Source organism: Panthera uncia, chromosome E1, assembly GCF_023721935.1.
Source record: "Panthera uncia isolate 11264 chromosome E1, Puncia_PCG_1.0, whole genome shotgun sequence".
Classification (NCBI taxonomy): Eukaryota; Metazoa; Chordata; class Mammalia; order Carnivora; family Felidae; genus Panthera; species Panthera uncia.
The window spans coordinates 9604041-9626846 of record NC_064814.1 but is presented as its reverse complement, the minus strand read 5'-3'; the positions used below and the strand labels follow the sequence as shown (position 1 = coordinate 9626846).

The 22806-nt window shown below is 55.2% G+C and overlaps 1 protein-coding gene across 2 annotated transcripts; it reads left to right on the top strand.

Moving 5' to 3' along the window:
• The first annotated feature begins 9984 nt into the window (after nt 1-9984).
• On the top strand, nt 9985-22140 carry STAC2 (SH3 and cysteine rich domain 2). Of its 2 annotated transcripts, XM_049635926.1 has the most exons (11): nt 9985-10474; nt 17262-17568; nt 17910-18007; nt 18189-18279; nt 18896-19008; nt 19099-19171; nt 19264-19325; nt 19815-19912; nt 20298-20349; nt 20699-20836; nt 21456-22140. In XM_049635926.1, exons 1-11 carry the CDS (start codon nt 10385-10387, stop codon nt 21558-21560), a joined length of 1227 nt encoding a protein of 408 aa, XP_049491883.1. In that variant the 5' UTR covers nt 9985-10384; the 3' UTR covers nt 21561-22140. The 2 variants fall into 2 exon arrangements, with proteins under 2 accessions (XP_049491883.1, XP_049491882.1); XM_049635925.1 differs by lacking the exon at nt 21456-22140 and having other exon boundaries at nt 20699-21181.
• The last annotated feature ends 666 nt before the right edge of the window (nt 22141-22806 follow it).

Genomic DNA, 22806 nt, shown 5'->3' with positions numbered 1-22806 from the left:
AGCTGTGTGACAGAGACTTCGGCACTGGGCTGGGCTGGACCCACTGGACTATCCACCTTTATACACACAAGCAAACCCACGAAAGGGTGGGGCAAGGCTGGGAGCCTCTTATTGGCTGAGCACCCAGGGCTCTAGGAAACATGGGACCTTTCAGGCAGCCCAAGCTGGGGGGAATCAAGAAACGGTGTGCCCAGGGCTCCCCACCAATCATTAACTCAAAGGGGATATGGTGGTGCAGCAAAACAAAGTCTCAGGGATGGACATCCACTCCCCACTGTTCCCCAAGAGTCTCGGGGGCAACGAGGGGCACCCTCGGGCTTCAAGATTGGTCCTAGATCCATAAAACATGTAGAATCCTGGAGACTCGTGGGCCTGGACCCCTCACATGACCCTGTGAGAGGAGCCTGACCACTGGAGGGGACAGGAGAAGCAGATACAGAGCATTGCATGGACCTACAAAAGGCCTTTATCCCCATCGGCCTCCCCCTTCTCCCCCACTTGCCCCCTAACACACACACACACACACACACACACACACACACACAGGTGCAGTGATGGCAGGACACCTGTCCTTTCGCTGGGGGCTGCCTGACTAGGGGACTGCAGTTTACAGAACATAGTCCAGCTTGCTGTGGAAACAACTCAGTGGTGCTAGAAGGGAGAGCCCATATGTGGGGAGGCAGGGGTGTGTGTCTGGGCCCCCTCCCAGGGCAGTAGAAGGAGAGGAGTCCCAGTCAGGCTGGTGGCTTTGCCCCCCCCTCTGCCCCGGGGGCAGGGGGTGGACTGTGTTTATAGACAAATAAGGTCTGCCTGGGGGACAGTTTCCTTCCCCACACTCAGTCCCTGTTGTCACTGTACACAGGTCCCTGGGCCCACCCCCCACTACTGTGTTTGGTATAAACAGATGAGGGCTTTGCAAAGAGCAGAGACAACCCTCTAAAGATGTGGTCTGACCTCATGTGACCCTAGCTATCCAGGTTTTGTGATTCTGGGGGGCCTACCTGAGAGAGAGAGAAAACCAAAGAGTACCCCCTCCAACACCAGGCAGGGCACCTCCATATATGCTTTCTCCTCCCATGAAACCAGACAAAAATGGAAGTGGAGAGGAAAAGGGGGGGGGGGGACATTCCTGCCAGTAGAGACCAAAGAAGCCTGAGTCCCCAAGATCCCCATGACAAGTTCGCCAAGACTTTGAGAACTTACCCATTGCCCAAAGTCGAGTTCAAGGCCAGAAGGCCCCCAGGAAACCCTCCAAGGCTGGACAGAGCAGGTTTCCAGGAAGGCCAGGGGAAGGGGGATGGGAGCAGACCCAGTAGGGCTTGGCCCTGGCCTGAGCAGATCAGGGTGCAGGAGTGATGGTGAGGGGAGGGCAGAGGACATGAGCAGGTGGGTGGAGGCTTGTTATCGGGGCGGAGGTAGAGAAGGTAGAGGCTGGTGTAGGCCCCTTTCCAGGACACCGTGAGGAGCTGGTAAGGGGAGTGGGACTCCAATCCCAGAACCCAGTTCCCTACCACTCAGCTTCCACCTCCAAAGCTGTCTGTATCCTTCCCCTTCCCCCCTGAGGCTGCCTCTCCCCAGCTCTCTTGGCTACTGCTTCCACCCATCTCAGCGTCTCTGTACTCTGTCCCCATCCAGATGGTGTTGGGCCTGTTCCTGGTTTTCCTTGGCTCTCCCTCTAAGGAAAAGAGCTGGGCTTGGGGACGATGGAGCCTGGCCAGTCACAGCGCCCACCCCACTCTCCCTGTGCCCCCTCAGCAATCACAGCACGGGGTCTGAATAGTCCATCCTCAGGCCCAGAGAGGCCTTGAGAAACTTCTGGTCCTACTCTCAGAAGAGTCTCAGGCCCTGCCCAGGGCACTGTAGGTACTTTACCTTCCTAAACCCCCTTTCCTCCTTCGTAAAATAGGGACAAGTGCTCCCTCCCATTCAGTGTGGTAGTGAGGACTGAAAGAAATTCTACGCAGCTGAATGTTATTCCAGGGTTTAATCCTCATGAGCACCCATTGGGGTGGTCGTATCTGCCACCCTCAGGGTCCCCACCAAAGCCCAGTCCTGGGAGGTACAGACATAACTGGCCCCGAAACTTCCCCACATACAGATAATTTCAGGGGCAATTTTTGGGTGAGATTTTTTTTAATTGATTCCCCCCACCCCCACCCCAAATACTCTGCCATTTTCTAGGCCATGGCCTAACCCAATCCTAATAATACCCCTTGGGTTCCCTAAACCAAGGCAGCAACTTTTTATCTGTAAAAATTGCTGAAAAATAACAATTCAGTGTCCTTCTCCTCTGACCAAAATGTTTTGTTCTGTTTTGTTTTCTATCCCCAGGCAACATTCCAACCTAGAGAATTGGAGAATGAGGTCCACCCCTCCCTCAAAGAAAGAGGGGCTGGGAGAAGTGTTCCTTATTCATTCATTCATTCAACAAAATATTATCGAGTGCCTACAAGGTAAGAGGCTCTATCTCTCTCTCCCTCCCTCACACTAGGGTGTGTGGGACCTCGGGCAGGGTACCTAGGTGGGTGGAATCCTGCCCTATCCAGGGCTCAGGCGTCCCCTGCCCCCCCCCCCCCCCCCCCCCATTGGTGGTCAAAAGTTCTGGGTCCTGAGTTGCTGGCAAAAGGATTTTAAAAAAGGAACATGGCAATCCCTGTGTGGTCTGCGTGCCTGTGCACACAAATGCCCCACCCCAGGAGGTGGCCCCACCTCCCAACCAGTCTCTGCCTCCTCTGGGTGCGCTGCTCTGCACCAAACAGCGCCCCCTACAGTTAGCACACAGGTATGGCTCTAAGCACCCAATCCTTTGTCCTTAGTCCCTCTGAACCACCCAGAAAGTCTCCCCTTGGAAAAGTACTCTCTGTTCCCACTTCAAACATACTGCCTGCTTCTTAGCTTTCTTGCAGCCCAGCCAGTTGGTGCTTATGTTCTCCATGTCCTGTGTCCGCCCTTCATCAAATCCTTCACAGCTGTTCATTCTTTTGTGTACTTTGTCCAATGTCTGTTTTCCCATCAGAGTGGAAGCCCCTTGAGGGTAGGGACTAAGAGAGGTGCACCAGCGTTGGGGTTAAGAGTTTGTATCTCGAGATCGACTCTGAGTTCAAGCATAGACGGCTTTGGGCAATTAGCAACCTTTCTGAGTCTCATTCTGTAATTATGAAAAGGGGATGATGAGAGCCTCTGCCCCATAGGGCTAGAATACAAACTGAATGAGATAATAATTAAGTCCTACTGAATGTAGATGTATCTTTCTCCATATATCCCGGGTATGTATCCCACATCATATGAAGCATTTGTAAGTGAAGATGGTCTGTTTATTTAATAAATAGTTCTTCCGTGCTCATACAACTAGAATGCTTTTCAACCGATCTATCGTCTAATGTTGACGCTGTTTTTTTCTATTATTCTATTATCACCTTCCCCCCATTATACAGATGGAGATACTGAGGCTCAGAGAGGTTAAGTAGCTAGGTCAAGTCACACAGCTAAGAGAAGATAGAGCCAGGGTTTGAACCTAGGCCATCTGGGTCGCAGTCCCTGCTCTTAATCACTGTATATGCCCCCACTCTGCCTGATAAATATGTTACGGAATTTTAAAATTAATCTCCAGGCAACATTCCAACCTAGAGAGCTAAGGAATGAGGTCTACCACTCCCCCAAGGGAAAAGGGCTGATGGGAGAAGTGTTACTTATTCATTCATTCATTCATTCATTCAACAACTCCCAAAGAAGTATCAGACCCAGGTTCCTGGGTTTGATTCCAGTGATGTCAGAGACCTGGGGCTTTTCTGAGCTCTGGCTTTCCAGATGCAAGATGGGGACAAAATATTTTCCATTCCGCTCCTGGGCTGTGAGCCCTGAGGATGAATAATATGAATGAGAGTAGTTGGGCTGCTGTGGTTTTAATAGAGGGGTGTGTGTGTGTGTGTGTGTGTGTGTGTGCTAATGATGCAGTGGGAGGGGCAGGAAGCAGGATTTGTGGTCTCGGACAGTTTGCCTATGATAGGGGTCCTGTTTGACTTGGGAATTCCTTTGGGATGAGCTGTAGCAGGGAGGAAAGGCATTGCAGGCAAGGCAAGCAGTTTTAGGTTTGTATGATCCAGGGGGAGGGGACCCGCCCCACTACCCACCACAACCGCCCATGAGGTATGACGATTCCCACTTACACACTAGGAGACACAGGCATGCAAGTTGTCCAAGTCTATGAGCTAGGAACGAATGGGCTAGAACTTGAGTCACCTCACTGTCCTGCACACCTGTCATCCACGCAGGCCAAGACACAAGAATGTGTCCTGTCCATCCCCATAGTGAAGCTTTTGGCCAGAAGACCCCAAAAGCTCACTACTCCAGCTCCCTGTTTCCATGTTGCTGCCTTTGGGAGCCGGAGCGTTCTCCCTAAGACATAGAAATGACTCCACCACTGCTCAGCAGAGAACCCCCATGACCTCCAGCCTCCGCTGCTCTCAGCACCATTCTCAAGCTGGGCTATGGAAACCCCTTGGTCCATCTTCCAGGGCACCGATGGCACGTAATGGTTAGTGCTTCAAATCAGTTTTTCTGGCAGGAAAACCAATATGAATATTCTTGGAGTCAAATGTTGCAGAAACATTTAATATAGAGCCATGTATCTAAATTCCTTTCAAGTTCTGACCAAACCGCTTTGCCTCCTCTCCTTCCCCCACCCCCATGCCTCCAGGGCACTGCTGGATTGCTCAGCGGGGCTCCAGTGAGCGAGGTTGAGAAGCTACTTTTGGTGGAAGACCCAGCTTCCAGGCTCAGCACTCAGGGCCGTCGGTCTACTTTCATCTGCCTTTCCTTCTCACCTCTTCCCATTGCTTACCTGCTGTGTCCATGACAGGCTGTTCTGTTCCACCCCTCTCTGCCTTTGCCCAGGCTGTTCCCTCTGCTGGAATACCCTGGGCCTTCTGCCTTCGTGTCCGCTTCATGGCCTCTATCAACTCAGCTTGCGGCTCTGTACCCCAAGTCAGCTCAGAGAAACTTTTGCATTATGGTGCTCTCTGGGTCAGGATGTACAAGAAGGCCTTGGGTGCAAGGATCAGGCGCCCCTGGTGCCCAGAACCACTGGAGGCATCTAGTAGGACCTCATGATTTAGATGTATCAAATGTAGACCCTCAAAGGCGCCACCTAGACGCCCCTCCCTGAAGGACACCCAGTGTTGCTTTCTGTGCAGTCTCCAGCCTCTCCCAGTAGGAATGCCTCTCCCTAGGATGAGCTAAGCAGCCGGACCCCAAGGGAGGAGTTAAAAGCAGACTCCACTGTCCCTGCTTCAACTTCTCCTTGGCATTGTCCCCCTCATGCTTCTCCAGCATAGTCAGCAGGAATCGCCCTCACCTCTAACACCTGGATCCAGCTGCTTCCAGACTTCATCCTCCCTCTTTTCCACCAGGTCTCGGTAACCACCCGCCCCAGTCCATGCCCAGGGCCACTCTCCAGCAAAAGATCCTCCTTAAGAATTTGGGGGCCCATGAGTGTTCATCCCTCCAAAATTCTAACCCCTAACAGCACCCCCTCTACCAGTCCACTGAGTTCCACCCCCTTGCTCACCCCAAAGTGATGATATTGCTGTTACCTTGGTAACACATGCTTCGTGGGTGGGTAGGGGGAATGGACTAGAGAAAGAAAGCAGTGGCTTTAGGACACTATCAGAGGCATGGGAAGTGGGGCGGGGGTGGCAAACTGGCGCAGGGCCCGGGGAGAGGTGAAGCAAGCGGCTATGACTTCTGGCCCCGTGACTACTGTCAGCCCTATGTCCTCAGCCTCAAGGAGAAAAGAAACAGAATAGAAGGGGACATCTTTCAGGAATGAGTGGTTTTCTTCATAGAGCAGAGGGAAATAACCCAAACAGGTCTTCCGGACAGCCTCAGCTTGGCTGGGGAGGGGAGGAGGGATTGCACACACCAGAGTCCATGCTGTTCCCCTCCAGGGAGCCTGGGGCACAGACAGAGAGAACAGCTCACCCAGAATGTGTTAGGGACAGTGCCACAGGCAGTGGGAGGGAGGCTTTTTGCCAGTGTCCCGAGCTCCAGGGGTTGGTGGCAGCAGGGGGTGGAAGGGCTCTCCTCCAGCCCCTGGGGACCTGGCTGTCCCAGATGCCACAGCCGGGAAGTGTGTCAGGCACTTGCGTAAGAGCCTTCTAGATTTCCATAAAATCGTAATTACTGATGCCTGCCATGGACCTTAGCTCATTAGAGCGGTATCTGCCTCTGGGGCCCCAGTGGGCCAGCAGGGGGAGGTAGGGGAGACTGGGCAAGGCAGGCCCTCTCACTGTGTTCTTCTTGTCCCCAGCCCCACTGGGCTGGGCCCTCTTCCTCTCCTCAGCTGGGAAGTGAGAACCAGACTTGACCTCAACCATGACAGACTCCCCACCCTAGGAGCTCCAATTCTAAAGCTGGAGGAAAAAGACCAGCCACTCATGTTTTCAGCTTGGGCTGTCCTTGGCAATTCATAAGGGCAGAGGCCACAGCAGGGAGGGGCTTGAACTGAAGGTGTTCATGGCAGAAAATAGGTCATTCCTTACGGAAGGAGAAGCAATCCCTCCCATCAGAGAATCTCAAACTGCTTAAAGTGGAGGGGCCCTGGGGGTCATTCAGGCCAATGGTTCTTTTAACCTTTTGGGGATTTTAGATTCTCTGAGGAGAAGATGAAAGCTCTAGACTGTCCCCCAGAGAATGCTGATCCGCCAACATTTTACACAGCTTCAAGGCATTCATGAACTCCCTGAAGCTCACCTGCAGGCTCGAGGTCAAGTATCCCTAAATAAATAAATAGGTAGATTGATAGATAAAAACTATTTTTTGTGCCCTTACTATGTCCAGCTCTTTATGTATGTTAATTTATTTATTTATTTATTTATTTATTTATTATTGAAAGAGAGAGTCAGAGCGTGAACAGGGGAGGGGCAGAGGGAGACACAGAATCCGAAACAGGCTCCAGGCTCTGAGCTGTCAGCACAGAGCCCGACGCGGGACTCGAACTCACAAACCACGAGATCGTGACCTGAGCCACAGTCGGACACCCAACCAACTGAGCCACCCAGGCACCCCTGTATATTAACTCATTTAACCCTCAAAAGTACACTAAGAGATATATACAATTATTGCCCCTATTCTAATCCAGGTCTCCATTTCAACCTAAACTATTCCAATTCTGCCAATCTAAAAAGAAAGAAACCGAAGTCCCTCCAGAGATGGAAAGGTCTTTGCTCAAGGTCACAGAACAGGAAGAAAAGGGCAGACCAGGATGAGAACCAGTCCTTTCTTTCTTTCTTTCTTTCTTTCTTTCTTTCTCTAAGCTTTTTTAAAAATTATTTTTAAATGTTTTTATTTATTTTTAAGAGAGAGAGCAATGGGGAAGGGGAAGGGGGGGCGGGACAGAGGCTCCGAAGCAGGTTTCACACTGACAGTAGTGAGCCCATGCGGGGCTTAAAGTCAAGAACCGCAAGATCATGCCCTGAGCCAAAGTCAGATGCTGGGCCACCCAGGTGCCCTGAGAACCAGCTTTTCTTAGTGTGCTGAACACTGAGCCGCATGCAGTTTGGAGTCATCTGGTCCATCCCTCTGTCCTCAGGCTCCCAAGAGCCTAGCACCCACTTTTACTCATGGAGCTCTCCTATTAAGAGGCTCCCTCCCGATAGTTCTCTTATGACTTCTGGCCTAGGGAGCCTTCCCTCTGTGTGTGACTGCTACTTACCATCCGATAGCACCTTGCCCCTTGCTCTGCCCACTCCTCATAGCTGCCCCTCTGACTCTGAGATGGGACAATGTTCCTTCTTCGCCAGAAGCTAGCCCTGCTACTCCTGCTCTGTCCCCAGTCACTGCAGAGGGAGTTGTCAGCACTGAAGCAATGACTCAGACTTAGTTCATGAAAGACTGCTCTGAAACACGAAGGCCGCAGGCCAGAAAGGACATCCAGAGGTCATGGGATCCAGCCCCCTGCCTCCTCCACATTTGCCCCACCTCGGGCTTCTGATGCCTACACCAGATGGGACCCAGGGCCTACAGACTTCCCTAGCTTTCCTGGGTCGCTGGTAGCACTGATACCCCTGGAAATTCTTCCCTCTGTCTAGTCAGACTTTCCTTCGGAGTTGGTTCCTCCATGAACTAACAGCAAAAGCACTGGGAAGGGACCGATCTCTCAGAAGAAAGGAGGAAAAGAAGAAAATAACTTTCCTTGCCTGTCTTCCCTGGGCTGAGGGGAACTGTCTCATTCACTCTGACAGTGAGGTAGGCACTATCTCTATTTTGCTGAAGAAGAAATCAAGGCTCTAAAAGGTTTAGCTGCCTACCCAAGGTTACACGGTTAATTAGTGATCATCTAGGTATTAGAGTCTAAGGAACTCAGAACTTCTGCTGTTGGTGGGGCAACAGGGGTACCTCCCCTCGAGAGGTCTTCAGTACAGAAGAGGCCCCTGTTTGTTCCAGCCCAGGATAGACCGAGGGCCTGATGATCCTATCTCAGGGTGCTTCAAGCCTCCCTAAGTCTGAGTTGCCCAGGTAGGGATGTTGGGCTAATCTGGGCTGGGCAGGAGGGAAGACGGTAGCCCTCACTTCAGAAGGGATTGAAGGAAGGCTGGTTAGTGAACAGGCCTTTGGGGAGACTGGCTTGAAGGCCGAGGCCAGGATCTTTTGAAGCTCCTTTCAGGAAGGCTGTACTCAGAGTCAGTCTGCCACTGCAGTGGGTGGACCTGGAGGGGGAGGGAACTAAGCCCCCACAACCACCAACCCTCACTTCTGCCCTTGTCCTACTTCTGCCACTGGCAAATAAATCTCTATTCCTGGACACAGTAACCTGAGCAGTGCTCCAATGGTGAGCTCACTCTTGGGAGGACAGAGATTGCATGAATGAATGGCTGTGTGCAGGGGCTGGCAGGAAGGAGGACACAGGGCTCAGCCTCTGTTCTCCAAGGGCTGGCATAAAGGCAGGACCCTCTCAAGTGCCACCTTCCCCTCCAATCTCATCACCCACAGCAGAGGAGCCCCTGGAGGAGGGAGACTTTGATCCAGAAGTTCCTCCACCCACACCTAAGGAAGGAGTCCTTCAGTCCCCAAACTACCTCCCTTTCTTTGGACAGGCCAGGAGATTTGGTCAGGGCCAGAAGGGCGGGGAAGAAAGAGGGCTGGTGAGGGAGGAGGACTAGGAAAATGGCAGGTAAGCAACAAGCATTAAAGAGATACCTTTAGGCCAAGTGGACAGGGAACAACCTGGAGAGTAAGAACCCTCTTCCCTACCCCTTCTTCCTACACCCTGATCTAACTCCACTTGTGGCAGGATCTTTAGGAGGGAGGATGTGTCTTGGAAAGGTTTGGGGACCTTAGGTGTGGGGACTGAAGCCCCCTTCTCTGCTGAAGTCCAAACAGGAAGCCTGGAAAGGAATGTGGTTGTCCTGCTTTCCAAACCACAAAGGAGGGATTGTCAGGCCTGGCCTTTGACACATGATGCTAAATTGTCCCTTCTCTCTTAAAGAAGCCCCTATCTCATAGTCCAGGGGTGTGCATATTGGGAGTCTCCCTCGCAGAGACATCCAGTTAATGCGGCAGAAGGGTCCATATTTGTCCACTACTTCGCTATCAGAGGGTCCTAACTTCGATCTCACTCTCAGCTATCCTGCAGATCCAACCTTTTTTCTGTTTCCCTCAATCCCGCCCAGACTCAAATGTGATCTGCCAAATCTTTCCTCCACTTTGTCACGCCCCGCATTCCGGGTCTTTTAGTGTAAAACCACTTCCTCCTCACTTCTTTACCCCTCAGGCTCCTCCCCATCTTGTCGAGCCCCCCCCAGGCTCCGCCCATCTCACGCTCCTGGCCACCACGGCAGCCAATAGCTGAGAACCTGATTTGCATAGCGGCGCGGGGGAGCTTAGGAGGGAAGGGGGAGGGACCAGGCGACCTCCTAAATCAAAGTTGGAAGGCGAGGACTAGGCGGAGGGGCCTCCGGGTGCCGGGCTGGGGCCGGCGGGGGGAGGGGGAGAGGGATGGGGGGCGGGCGCAGAGGACGGCGGAGCCGGCCGGACACGGACTGCTCCTCCGCTCCCTCCCTCAGCACATCCCCGCGTCCCCACTTCCCTCCTCCCCTCGCTCCGAGCAGCATCCTCTGCAGACCCTCGGTCCTCCTTCCCGGGGTCGTCCGGCTCCAGCGGCTCCCCGTAATTACCCCTCTTCACCGGCCAACCCGGGAACTTTCTCCACCCGCTCCCGGGAGTGGGGGGTCGCTTTTTTCCTGGGGCGGATTTTTCCTGGGGTTCACTGGGGGGCAGTGTCTGGAAAAGGGCTTGAGGGTCCTAGAGAGACGTCTGCCACCTGCCACCTGCCCCCAGGGGGCCTGCCGTCGGGTCTTGGCACCCCCTCTTCCTCTCTACCCCAACCATGACCGAAATGAGCGAGAAGGAGAACGAACCGGATGACGCGGCCACCCGCACCCCCCCGGGGACCGTCTCTGCCCTCCAGGAAACCAAGGTAACTCGGGAGAAGAGGCCTGGACCCCTGCCCGGTGCGCCCCCCAGCCCCGGCGCCCTCTTCCCGACGCGGTCACCACCGTGGGCTCGGATGGCCCGGGGGTCACGGGAGCGGGACCCGTGTAATGCCGAAGGCTCTGCGCGACGACCGGGGCGAGGGGGTTCGCGACGAGGGGCCGCAAGGAGCCCACATCACACAAGCACGACACGCCCTTGCGCGCGTGATGAGTGGACGCGCTGCCGAGACCCTCCCGGGAGGTTGTAACTCGGCTTTGTTGGAGGGAATCGGCGCAGCGAAGGCGGCGGGAACGTGTAGCGGTGTGTAGCGGGTGTGAGCCGGTGTACGCGCCGGTGTGTGCGTGCGAGGCGCACCCCTCTCGCGCCCGCAGGTCTATGTCTGTAGCTCAGTCTGTCCCTCTGTCTTTGCCTGTGTCTCTCTGAAAATGTCTCTACAACCTGTTTGTCGGTCTTGGTGTCTTTCCCGCTTTCTCTATATGTTTATCTCTGAGTCTCTCCGGTTGTCTCTTTCGGACCCACTGCAGTCCTGCATTCCCCCCTCCCAACCAGGTTAGGCTCCGGGATGTGAGGCCACGGCCCGAGGTGCGTAGCTTCCGAGTGCGCGCTGGGGGCTGCCGCAGCGCTGGCCATCGCGGGCGGGGACCGGGGGACTGTTGTTGCGGCTCCAGAGCAGAAGGGCAGGCAGCCCCACCCCCCACCCCCGGAGCCGGACAGGGCGCCGGGGAGAGGGTGGGTGGAAGCAAAAAGAGAAGTCATCGTAATTAATGAATGTCATAATTAACCCTAATTATGTATGATTGTTACTCCTGCGGGAGTCACAATGAATAAATTATTCCCCAGTGAAGGCAGGCGGAGCCCAGACTCCTGGCGCTGAAGGGATTGGGGGAGGCCACCACTTAAATTTAACCCCCACCTCTAATCTGTCTGCTTCCTCTCCAAGTTCTAGGTGCTCACACTGACCCGCAAGAAGTTCTGCGGGGGAGCAACATGAGCTGAGCGGGCTGGGGATGGGGAGAGAAAAAGAGGCTGTGTCAAGGGTGCTCTCTGCCCCCTCCCCAGACTTCAGGCCAAAGCCTCCTTCCCTCTCCTCTGCACCCTGGTGTTTTGTTCCCACCTGCTCCTGTTGTCCAGATGAGGAGGGGGGCCACTAAAGACCAAAAATGGGTGGGGTCTTTGGCTCCTTCAGCGTCAAGAGCTCTTTCCAATGTCTATCTTGCTCCTAATTCTGTCTAGGCCACCCCTCAGGGTATGAGGTTAATTCAAGGTCAAGGTCATCAAGAAAATGACCAGGGGTAGATGAGTAGGGGCAGGGTAGCACCTGGCTGAGATACCCCAGGTAGCGTTCCACCTTTAAACCAGAGGGACCCACTGGGTCTCCATGTCAAGGTCTTCAGATCCCAACTTGACCTTCTTCTGCCCCCTCCTGAGAATGAGACTGTGGTCTCTCAGACCACAGAGTTAACTGCCTCTCAGAGACCCAGGTCTGTACTAAGAAAGGAATGAGGTGTTGGGGGTGGGAGGATATTGTTTGTAACATTTGTGACAGCTTTAAAAAAAAACAAAAAACAAAACAAAAAAAAAAACCCAGAGGGTCCAGGGAGCTGAGCCCCATCCTGAGTTCCAATATCCCTGGCCTTCTCAGTTGCCTTCTAGTCACTCAAGACAGACATACACAATTCCCATGCTTGCTTCCTAAGGGTATGGGGGCCTCCCAGGCCCTGCCTTTCTTCCCACAGGAGGCCTGGCTGCCCGCCCCCCTCCTTAAGAGCTCTCCGAAGGCAGGCAGGAGCCTGGGCCTTGCTGCCTCAGCAAACCCCAGGCTGCAAGCTCAGCCCTGTGCGCAGGGGGAGGTCAGGGCCCAGCAGGTCTGTACCTCCCTCCTCCTAGCCCAAGGACCATCCAGTGCTATCACCTCTGAACCTGAGCCATAGAGATCCCAAGAGCAAGAGGGAGGGGAATTGCACACCTTGCCCTGTCCCTTTACCCCCCTCCCCTAAATCTCACCCCTGCGAAGGACTGTTATAACAATACAGGCGGGGCTGCCGGTCTGGGTGGGGATATTCAGGAGGTTAGAAGTGGGCAGGGAGAGAATTCAGAGCCCTGCCAGCCCCTTTAGCTCCCCCCACCTCAACCTGTCCCTAAGAAGCTTTGGTCTCCAGACTATAGGGCTTGGGGAGGGGGAAGGAAGAGGGTTGTGGCCCACCCAACTCAGCTTGAAGCAGGTACAACAGAGGGGGCTGGTGCCCATTAGGCAGTGAAGCCAGCATTCCAGGCTTATTTGTCAGTGCTTGGGGTCTCCTGGGCATTTCTTGCCAGCCCAAGCCCAGTCTCCTTCCCACCCTAAGGTTGGATCGTAGCCCTGTATTCAAGCTACTCCGTGACCCTCCTAGTGTCACCATTGCCATCTCTGGGTCCCCATGCCATCCTACCGCTGGGTGGTACCATCACCCCCTTTAGTGCCATCCCTGGGAAGACCCTGCCATGCCAACATTGCCATCTGAGTCAGCTTGTGCCACATCCGCCACCACCCACCGCCAGCTGCCTAGTGCCCTTTCAGGAGCTGGAGGGAAGTAAGGAGATGCTGTGGGGAGTTGAGGAATAGAAGGGACCATCCAGTATGTGGGGAGGTGGGGAGGAGGCAGGCTGGCCAAACCCAGCCTCTGGGAGGGGATTCAGAAGAACAGGCCTGGTGGTCCAGGCTCTAAGCCAGACAGGCTCCTGGTGCATCATCAGGAGGGAATAGCATCCAGGGGGGCCAGCTTGCCAGGGTACATGGCAACTTCTCCCTATGCCAGGGAATGGTTCCTGGGACACTGGGGGCACCAAAAAGATAGCTGATGGGAGATAGGAAAAAGTCCTCTCTGGGAACTAGGAGTGCCTGGCCAGGCTGAGCCAAAATGAGGTTTGGACACTCAAACTAGATGTCTCTGAGTGGACAGGCATCAAGCTATTTGGAAGAGGTGCCCCCATCCTGCTCTTCAGCCACAACCCTTGACATCTGCCAGCCACTCCAGGTAGTATGTTGTTCCTTCCTGCTTCTCTGTCCTCCTGGGATCTGGAACCCACAGCTGAGCCAGGGAGTCAGTGAGCAGAATTGGGGCTGCCCCAGTGCTGGGGAACATTCTGTTCCAGAGACCTCTGGTACCCTGCAGAGAGGTAGCTCTTGGCACTGGGGCCAAGGGAAGACCAGGAAGGGGCACAGGCTGGAGAGTAAGGCGGCTTAAAATCTCATCCTGTGGCAATTACTATGGAAACAACAGCTTTGGGAGGGGGGAACATGACTGATGTCTTCAAATATTTGAAGGACTGATATGTAGAAGAGGGGAGTAGCCCTTTCGGGAGCCAAGGGAGGAGCAGAGCCGATAGGCAAAGATCTCAGGGAGCAGGTTTCAGCTCTATATAGGGAAGCACTTTCCAGCGATTGCAGCTGCCCAAAGATGGAATGACTGGCACAAGAGAGGGTGTGCTTCCTGCCACAGGAGGTGACCAACAGAGTCAGACAACCACTCAGAAGTGACATGGCCAAGGCATTGTGAGATGATAGTGTGGGCTGGGGACCACTCTAGATGGCCAGTCTTTCAGGTTCCTTCCAACCCTAAATTTCATGATTGACCTGGTGGCCATGCCCATGGCATAGCTGAGAGGCAGGGGTGAGGGCCACGGCAGAGCCTGGAGCAGTGGGGTCCTTCTGGTCATTTGGACTTAACAGCCAAAGCCACTGGTTCAAGTTCTGTCTCTGCCACTTACCAGCTGAGGACTCGCTATGGGTGGGTGATTTAACTCCCATGTGCCTATGAGTTCATCTGCAAAGTGGGACAGTGATTATCAGTGTCTCGGGGGTGGTAATGCCAGGATTAATGAGGTGCTGCATATGAAGTGCTACCTCAATTCCAGTATTCTGACATGATAGCCCCTCATCATATCATTAAGTTTAGGTTTTTGCTTTTTGGACCCAGAGCCTTGTGTTGCTTAGAGAGCATCTAGTCCTGACTCCTTTCTCTTGGATGTGGGGAAACTGAGGCCCAAGAGTGGAAGTGAAGTGACCTGCCTTCAGGTGGTCGGTTTAGCTTTGCACCCACCTCCAGCACATCCTCCCAGAGACCTCTTGTGCTCTATGCTCTGGCCCCTGGGCAGAATCGTGAGGGGTTCTCCCACCCCTCTGGGCCTGTGAGAGCCTCCAACGCCACACTGGCTCACAGAATACATTTGTGTTCTAATTAATTGTCCCTCTGGCCCTCCACTTCTGCCCTAACACCCAGGTATCTGAGGCCTGGGGCCCTGCTTCTCTTAGACACACAAAGAAGCCCATAGTGCTATCCAGGAAGCTGAATTTGGAAAGAGCTGGGGAACTCAGCGTGCCAGGCACCCCAAGGCTCTGTCCTCCCAGCTGGCACACTGGGGCCTGCCTCATGCCCAAATCTCTCTCTCTCTCTCTCTCTTTCTCTCTGTCTCTCTCTCTTTTAAGTAGACCCCATGCCCGCTGTGGGGCTTGAACTCACAACCCTGAGATGAAGAGTCACATGTTTTACTGACTGAGCCAGACAGACACCCTTAAATGTGTCCCTCTCTGCTTTTCCCTATGTCTTGCTGCCTGCTGGCCTCCCTAGGGCCACACAGGCTGCTTGATGTGCCAGTTGGGAACCCTGGCCAAGTCTCCCTGCCTGAAGCCAGGCCACTGGCCCCTTTTATCTATCACTGATGGGAATATGTGGGCAGGGGTAAGGGGGCTATCGATAGGAGGGAAGAGGTTCCAGGATCTGGCTAGAGATGTTTCCAGACTTTACTCTGGGCAGACTCAAGAATGGTATGCTGGGGTGAGCAATGGAAGTAACCCTGGCCTCACTGCAGAATTGGCCCTGTGCTCCAGAACATGGGCTGCACGTAGGATTCCAGCCACTGGGTCATCATTCAGTCAACAAATATTCACTGAGCACCTACTATGTCCTGAGGCTGTGTGTGTGTTGTGGGGGGCCGGGAGGATGTTAAAGCAACTGTTCCTGCCCTCAAGGGGCTCCAGTCTCCTGCGGGGGGGGGGGGGTAATAAGAAGTAAATGACCACCACGTAAACCAGATTGGATTTATAATGGAAGTCAGTACTAGGTGCAATGGGCCCCAGAGTGGGAGTGGTTATACTAAATGGAATTCCTGGAGAAGAAGAGACATCTTCCCAAAGGAGGAACAGTCACTGGAAACCCCAAAGGATAAAGAGGGTACTCACTGGATACGGCAGAGAAGAGGGCAAACACAGCAAAAGCTTGGAGGAATAAAACATGGTTGAGTTCAAGAATCCCCATGTCTGGGCTGCAGGTGGAAGGCATGGGTTGGAAGGGAAAGCTTGTCCAACTTGCAGAGTCTCATGATTGGGGCAAGGGCCTTGACTGTGTCCTGAAGAGCCATGAAAAGTTTTTAGCAAGGTCAGGGATCACCTCCCTGGCAGGTGTATGGAGAGCAGGGGGAGATGGGCAGGGTGGAGGCAAGGGGTTCTGGACCTGAACCAAGGCAGGGTTGTGGAGGTGATGAGGTGATTATATGCGCTGGAGAGATATTTTGGAGGAAGAATCAGCCTTGAGGATGAGGGTCCAGGATGACCACTCTCCCACTCTCAAGAACACATGGAAAACTGGGGACCTGGCATGTTTTGTTCAGCCCCCAAAGTGTTACTATTTTTTTTAAGTTTTTGTTTTTATTTATTTTGAGAGAGAGAGTGGGGAGGGGCAGAGAGAGAAGAGGAAAAAGAATCTGAAGTGGGCTCCTGGTGTGGGGCTCAAACTCACGAGATTATGACCTGAGCCAAAGTCAGGCACTTAACCGACTGAGCCACCAAGGTGCCCCCCATGTATTATTATTATTTTATTTTATGGAGAGAAAGAGAGCACATGCGCAGGGCAGAGGATCTTTCTTTTTTTTTTTTTTTTGAGAGGACAAAGAACATGAGCAGGGGAGGGGCAGAGAGAGAGAGGGAGACACAGAATCCGAAGCAGGCTCCAGGCTCAGCGCTGTCAGTGGGAGCCTGAGATCATGACCTGAGCCAAAGTCACACGCTTAACCGACTGAGCCACCCAGGCACCTGGGGAGTGAGAGAATCTTAAGCAGGCTCAATCCCATGACCCTGGGATCATAACCCGAGCCAAAATCAAAAGTCCCACACCCAATCAACTGAGCCACCCAGGCACCCCCCCAAAGTATTATTCTTTTTAACTCGAGTAAATAGTACACCCATGCAATGAAATCCTGCATAGCCATAAACATGAATGATGAAAGTCTTTATGTATTGGTATGGAATGATTTCCAAGATTTACTGTTAAGTGAGAAAAGCAAGGCTAGGAAACATAGCACACTACCCTTTCTGCAATGAAAAAAAAAAAGGAAATAAAACCTCTTGAATTTGTTTCCATCCAAATTCACATAAGAGTCTAGATTTCTTTTGAAAAAGTGGAAAACCTGGCACTGCTGGGCTGGCCCCGAGGACAGGCCTACGCTGTCTGGAGCGCACCAGCAGCTGCTCTCTGACCGGCCAGTCGCCCTCCGGCCTCACCACTCCAATCTGGCGGGCCCAGCCAGAACCCCTTGGCTCGGGGAGGTTACCCACCGGGCTCCCGTGGGCATCCGGGAGTGTGACCACCTTCTGGAACGTGGCAGCCTCTCAGTACATCTCACCTCTGGCCCTTCGCCTCAGGCTGCCACTGACCAAGGAGACATCCTGGCCCGGACCTGGTCCCCTCTGGCTTCCACTTATAACCCCCCACCCCCACCCCTGCTTCCCCTTTCAGCTCCAGCGGTTCAAGCGCTCACTTTCCCTCAAGACCATCCTCCGAAGTAAGAGCGTGGAGAACTTCTTCCTTCGCTCAGGCTCTGAGCTCAAGTGCCCCACTGAGGTGCTGTTGACGCCCCCGACCCCGCTGCCCCCTCCCTCCCCACCACCGGCATCTACAGATGGGAGCTTCCCTACCCCGGCCCCCTCCCCTTGCCCAATCCCACGGCCCCTGGCACCACTCAAACCAGTAAGGCTGCACAGCTTCCAGGAACACGTCTTCAAGAGAGCCAGCCCTTGTGAGCTATGCCACCAGATCATTGTGGGTAGGTGCCTGGCCTGTCAAGGAGAGGGGCCAGGGTGGGTGTGGGGAGTGTTCCTAGGGAACCGTCTGATGTTGGGCCCGCAGTCCTAACTGTGCCCCTCACGCTGGGTGGACAAATGAGCAATTTTGGGAGGGGTGGGTGTCCAGTGTCACCGTGGGTACGAACAACTCAGGCTTCGGTGCCTTGACTGTATGAGGGGTAAGCACGAGACCCCGAGGCGGACATGAGGATGCCCAACCCCCCCTCCTCTGTCCCATGGCCTAACCTGCCCTCTTTGCTCCTTGCCCTCGGATGCCTCCTCCTTTGCCGAATCCCTCTTGTTGACGCCAAATTCTTCCCAGGAAACTCCAAGCAGGGTTTGCGGTGTAAGACGTGCAAAGTCAGCGTCCACCTCTGGTGCTCCGAGGAGATCTCCCACCAGCAATGCCCAGGCAAGGTGGTGAGTGGGGACCATGCAGGGCTGGCTGGCTGTGAGTGCTCCCCAGGACTGGCATGTGGGGGAATGAGCGCCCCCCTCCAGGCGGGTTCCTCCTGTGGAGTAGTCCTTGGGCTTGGGGAAGGCCAAGCTCTCGGTGGGCTGTGACATCCCCATGCCCTCTCTCTGCCCCCTCTTGCCTTAGTCCTCCTCCTTCCGTCGAAACTTCAGCTCCCCCCTCCTGGTGCATGAACCACCCCCAGCCTGTGTCACAAGCAGAGAGTCCCCACCCACTGGTGAGTGTCCCCCCCATTGCCCCTGATCCCACCGTAGTGTGGTGAGAAACCCACACGTTCCTCAGATGGGCACCTGAGTTGCATGGCTCTTCTGGTTCTTGGCACTTCCCTTCTCTGAATGCCCTTGTCCCGAATGTAGGGCTCATTCATGCATTCATTCATCCATCCATTCACTCATTCATCCTTCAACAGGCATTTTATCAACACTTACTAAGTGCCAGGCACTGTGCTAGACATGGGGACACAGCACTGAAGAAGGTGGAGTTCATGGTCTAGTAAGGGAGCTAGACATGAAATAGATAATCACACAAATCATCCATTAATCACCATTTGCACGAATGCCTGAACCGAGAAGGATAGGGAATAGAGGATAAGGTAGGCGCTGTCCTCATCTGCAAGGATAGGGAAGGTGTCCAGAGATATGAAGGATGGGGAGTTAGTCCAAGAGGATCTGGGGAAGACTGGTGTGGGCAGAGAGGGGCCTGGGGGAGGGATGGGGCAGGTGGTTAAAAGAAGGACATCTTGGCTGGGGCCGAGAGAGTGAAAGTGATCCGGGGCTTCAGGGCAGAGCAAGGCTGGCAGCTGGGTGCCCAGCCTTAGGGTGGCTCCTTGGCAGGGGCCAGCGGGAAGGTAGACCCCGTCTATGAGACGCTGCGCTATGGCACCTCCTTGGCACTGATGAACCGCTCCAGCTTCAGCAGTACCTCTGAGTCCCCCACGCGGAGCCTGGTATGTCAGGCACCAGAGGGGCGCCTGGGGGGCAGGAGTCTCTGAGGCTGAGGGTCCGGGCACTGAGCCCTCCCCCCCATTTGGCCCCAGAGTGAGCGGGATGAGCTGACCGAGGATGGGGAAGGCAGCATCCGCAGCTCAGAGGAGGGCCCTGGCGACAGTGGTGAGTAGAGGTGGGAGCCAGAGGCGGGAATGGAACACAGTGCAGGCCACTCCCTGCTGCCTGACGCCCTGGCCCTGCCCTGGCATCTCTAGTGTTCACAGCCCCGGCCGAGAGCGAAGGGTCAGGACCAGAGGAGAAGAGCCCTGGACAGCAGGTGAGGTGATGCTGGTGCTGAGCCCTCGTAGGCCAGATTGGAAGGGGATGTCCCTTCTTGTCACTGATGCATAGGTGGGCAAGAGCATGGTGAGTGGGAGTATCACTGCTCCATCATTTGTCCTCAGCCTATGGGGATGGGCAGTGCCAGGGTGAGGAGGCAAGGAAGGCAGGGGGTATTTGCCCTCCCACCGCGGAGCCAATGGCTATTGTGCCCACTCCTGTGCCCACTCCCCACGAGTGGGCAGTTCCAGGGTGCAGCAGGCAGAGGAGTGTTCCCCTTCTCCATCCTTGGCCCAGTCCCCCAAGGGTGAACACAGAAGGTAGGAGAGTCTGACCTCTCCCTGTCATTGACCCAGGTGCACTGTGTCCCACCTCCTAGCCAACTTCTCCCCACCCCCCCCCAGAGAGGGTAAGGTCAGGGCAAATGAACGGTGGGTGGAGCGAGGATTGTGTCCCCCTCCCGTCACTGATCCAGACTTTTCCACAGCCCGCAAAACCCCCTCTGCGGAAGGATGTGGGGCCCATGTACTCCTATGTCGCTCTCTACAAGTTTCTGCCCCAAGAGAACAATGACCTGGCTTTGCAGTAAGTCCTCTTTGTGGTCCGGCCCCCCTGGACAGCCACCTGGCTCCAACCTCAGGGCTCTGCTCCCAGACCTTGGAACATGAGTGTGAGGGGGACCTTCGGGAACCTTCTCCTGGCATGCTTGAGGCAGCTGAGCCCAAAGAAGAGCTAGACTGCCCACAGTCCAAAAGGGACTGGTGCTGATGTCATATCTTCTGCCCCGCCCGGGCTCTGTCCTAGAGAGAGTCTGCTGTACCTGTGGTCACAGTGTCCTCCGAGGGCGTCAAGAATCCTCCCCCCGCTGTGGAGGGGGGGCATGCTGGGGACCTGGGGGACCCAAGATGGTTAAGATGCAGAAAAGGCAGGTCCCTCCTGTCCATTTGTGACCCCAGCTCTGTCCTCCCAGGCCTGGGGACCGGATCCTGCTGGTGGATGACTCTAACGAGGACTGGTGGAAGGTGACTTGGCAGGGTGGGGAGCAGAGACACCCCGGTAGGCACCCGACCCTTTCCCACCACTTCAACTGGCACTGCCCCACCTTCACTCCGGGCCCAAAGACCACCCCTCCTCCCACCACGTGCCCTAGCCAAGCCCATAGGACCAACACTTGGGACTTGCTCTCACCTTGACCCTCCCTGCCTCAACCTTGTCCCTCTACCCACCTCATGCCCATCGCAGTCCAGAAGCCACCCTACTGGGGGCTCTGGATACAGAGAGCGCAGGATCTGGAGTTTGATGGCTTTGGCTCTGAGTTGCATCAGTGTGGGGCGGGGGGGCTCTGGTGCTCATTGCCAGCCTCATCCCCAGGGGAAGATTGGCGACCGGGTTGGCTTCTTCCCAGCCAATTTTGTGCAGCGCGTAAGGCCAGGAGAGAACGTCTGGCGCAGCTGCCAACCCTTCTCCGGGAACAAGGAACAGGGGTACATGAGCCTCAAGGAGAACCAGGTGAGTGCCTGGGCTCTGCAGTGGCTGGAGAGGTGGACATGGGAGAGAGGTGGTGGGGGCACAGGTGACTGCCCTGGAGGAGGACACTGCAGCCTGGCAGCAGGAGGGAAGGCAGGTTAGAAAGGTGTGACCGCGGGGCCTCCTGTCAGACCCTGCTGGGAATCGGGGCTGGTGACCGACACAGGCAGGGGGCTGAATGTGGTTAGAGACAGCTTGGGGGAGGGAAAGAGCACTGGATTAGGAGTCTAGAGGCTTGGGTCTGAATGCTGGCTATACCTCTGTCTTGTTGCATAACCCCCAGCAAGCCCTTTTCCTCCCCTTCCCCCCTCTGTGAAATGGGAGTTCCGCCAGGGCGGGGGGGGGGGGGGGGGGGGGGGGGGGAGGAGGTGGAGCTCAGGCCAGCCCCGAAGTGCTGCTCAGTGTCTGCTGATGTTCTGGTCTTGCTGCCGTGCCCAGTGCCCTCATGGGATCTGCTCCCATCACCCCAGCTGATGTCTCCAACCACATCTGATCCTGGTCCCATCATTCCCAGGGGTGGCCCCCTGGGAGCCATCAGCTGGACTCGGGGCCAGGGCTGTAGGCAGGTGCCAGGACTCAGCTCCGTGTCTCTCCCACTCAGATCTGTGTGGGTGTGGGCAGGAGCAAGGATGCTGACGGCTTCATCCGCGTCAGCAGCGGCAAGAAGCGGGGCCTGGTGCCAGCCGACGCCCTGACCGAGATCTGAGAGGAGCCAAGAGAACCCAGATGCCACCCCTGCCCGAGCCTGGCCCTTGCTTCTGGCCCTGGAGAGGAACGGGCATCTGCCCACACTCTTCCTCCCTCTGCCTCTCTCCTAGGAGCCACCCCCCATGGCTTGGGAGCCCTCTGCACAGAGGAAGGTTTTATTTCTTGGGTCCCAGGGTGCCCTGAGGGAGTTGCTGCTCTGGGACTCGGGGGTGAGGAAGGAGGAGAAAGTGGGAGGGAATGAGGAAGTTCCAGGTGGGTCCAGCCAGTGCCCAGACACCCCCACTTGCCATGCTGAGTGCGGCCCTGGGGAGGGGGGCATTCCTGAGGAATTTTCTCGCTGCTTTGTCCAGAGAGCCTTCTCATGTCCACACCACCTTTGCATGCCCGACACCATTCCCCCCCTCCCCACAGAGCCTCTGCTTGGGTCTATGTGTGTGTGACCCTGCGGCTGCCGCTTTGGAAGTGGGACCTTGGGAAGGTGACTTCCCAAATCCCTCAGCTCTCTGCCCTGGGTTGGGAGGGGATTCGGGGCTGCAGGAGGATCCTGAGTCCACCTCCTGGTGTCCCCTCCTCTGTCCGCCCAGGTTTCAAGTAATAGGAGAGATTTCCGCAGAACTTTCCTGAGGAGTGATGGAGTGACAGAGGTGGGGAGGGCCGAGTTCCGGGGATAGCGCTGCAAACCAGAGACTGTCTCCTCAAGTAGAACAGAACAGCCTCATCGTACCCTTGTCCACCGGAAAAGGACACTCAAGAAGGACATGAACAGAAACCGACTGAGAACAAAAAACAAGTCCCCATTTCACTGTCAGGACTCTGCAAGTTCCCTGGTCCCCCGTGGCCAACCAGCCCCAGGGAGTCAGTATTTCCTAGTTCCTGTCCCAGGCCTCACAAGGCCACCCCCCCCAGAAGCCCAGCCCTCAGGACTGACCTCCAGATGGCCCTTCCTCACTCCCTTTCTCTGGGCTTTGTAGGAAACACTGCGACCCCTCCTTCGGTGCAGGGGTCCCTCTTCTGGCTGTATCTGTGCCCTTGTCCTGGACACAGAGTTCTGGGAGGAAGAGGGAGTGGGAGATAGTCAAGGCAGCAAATCATTGTGTTTGGCCACCAGGAAAGGAAGGGGGTAGGCACCCTGTTGGTGGGTTGGCACTCATGAAGAGGACCCCTCCCTTTCAGGTTGCTTTTCTCTGGTGCCAACCTCCCTCTCCCCCCAAGCTCAGAGCCTCCTCTTGTGCCCTTGATCGTGC

Coding starts and splice junctions, on each gene's coding strand:
- STAC2 (XM_049635925.1), top strand. CDS start 10,385: ATGACCGAAATGAGCGAGAAGGAGAACGAACCGGATGACGCGGCCACC. Junction 19,913..20,297: donor AACAATGACCTGGCTTTGCA/GTAAGTCCTCTT, acceptor CTGTCCTCCCAG/GCCTGGGGACCGGATCCTGC. Junction 20,350..20,698: donor CTAACGAGGACTGGTGGAAG/GTGACTTGGCAG, acceptor CCTCATCCCCAG/GGGAAGATTGGCGACCGGGT.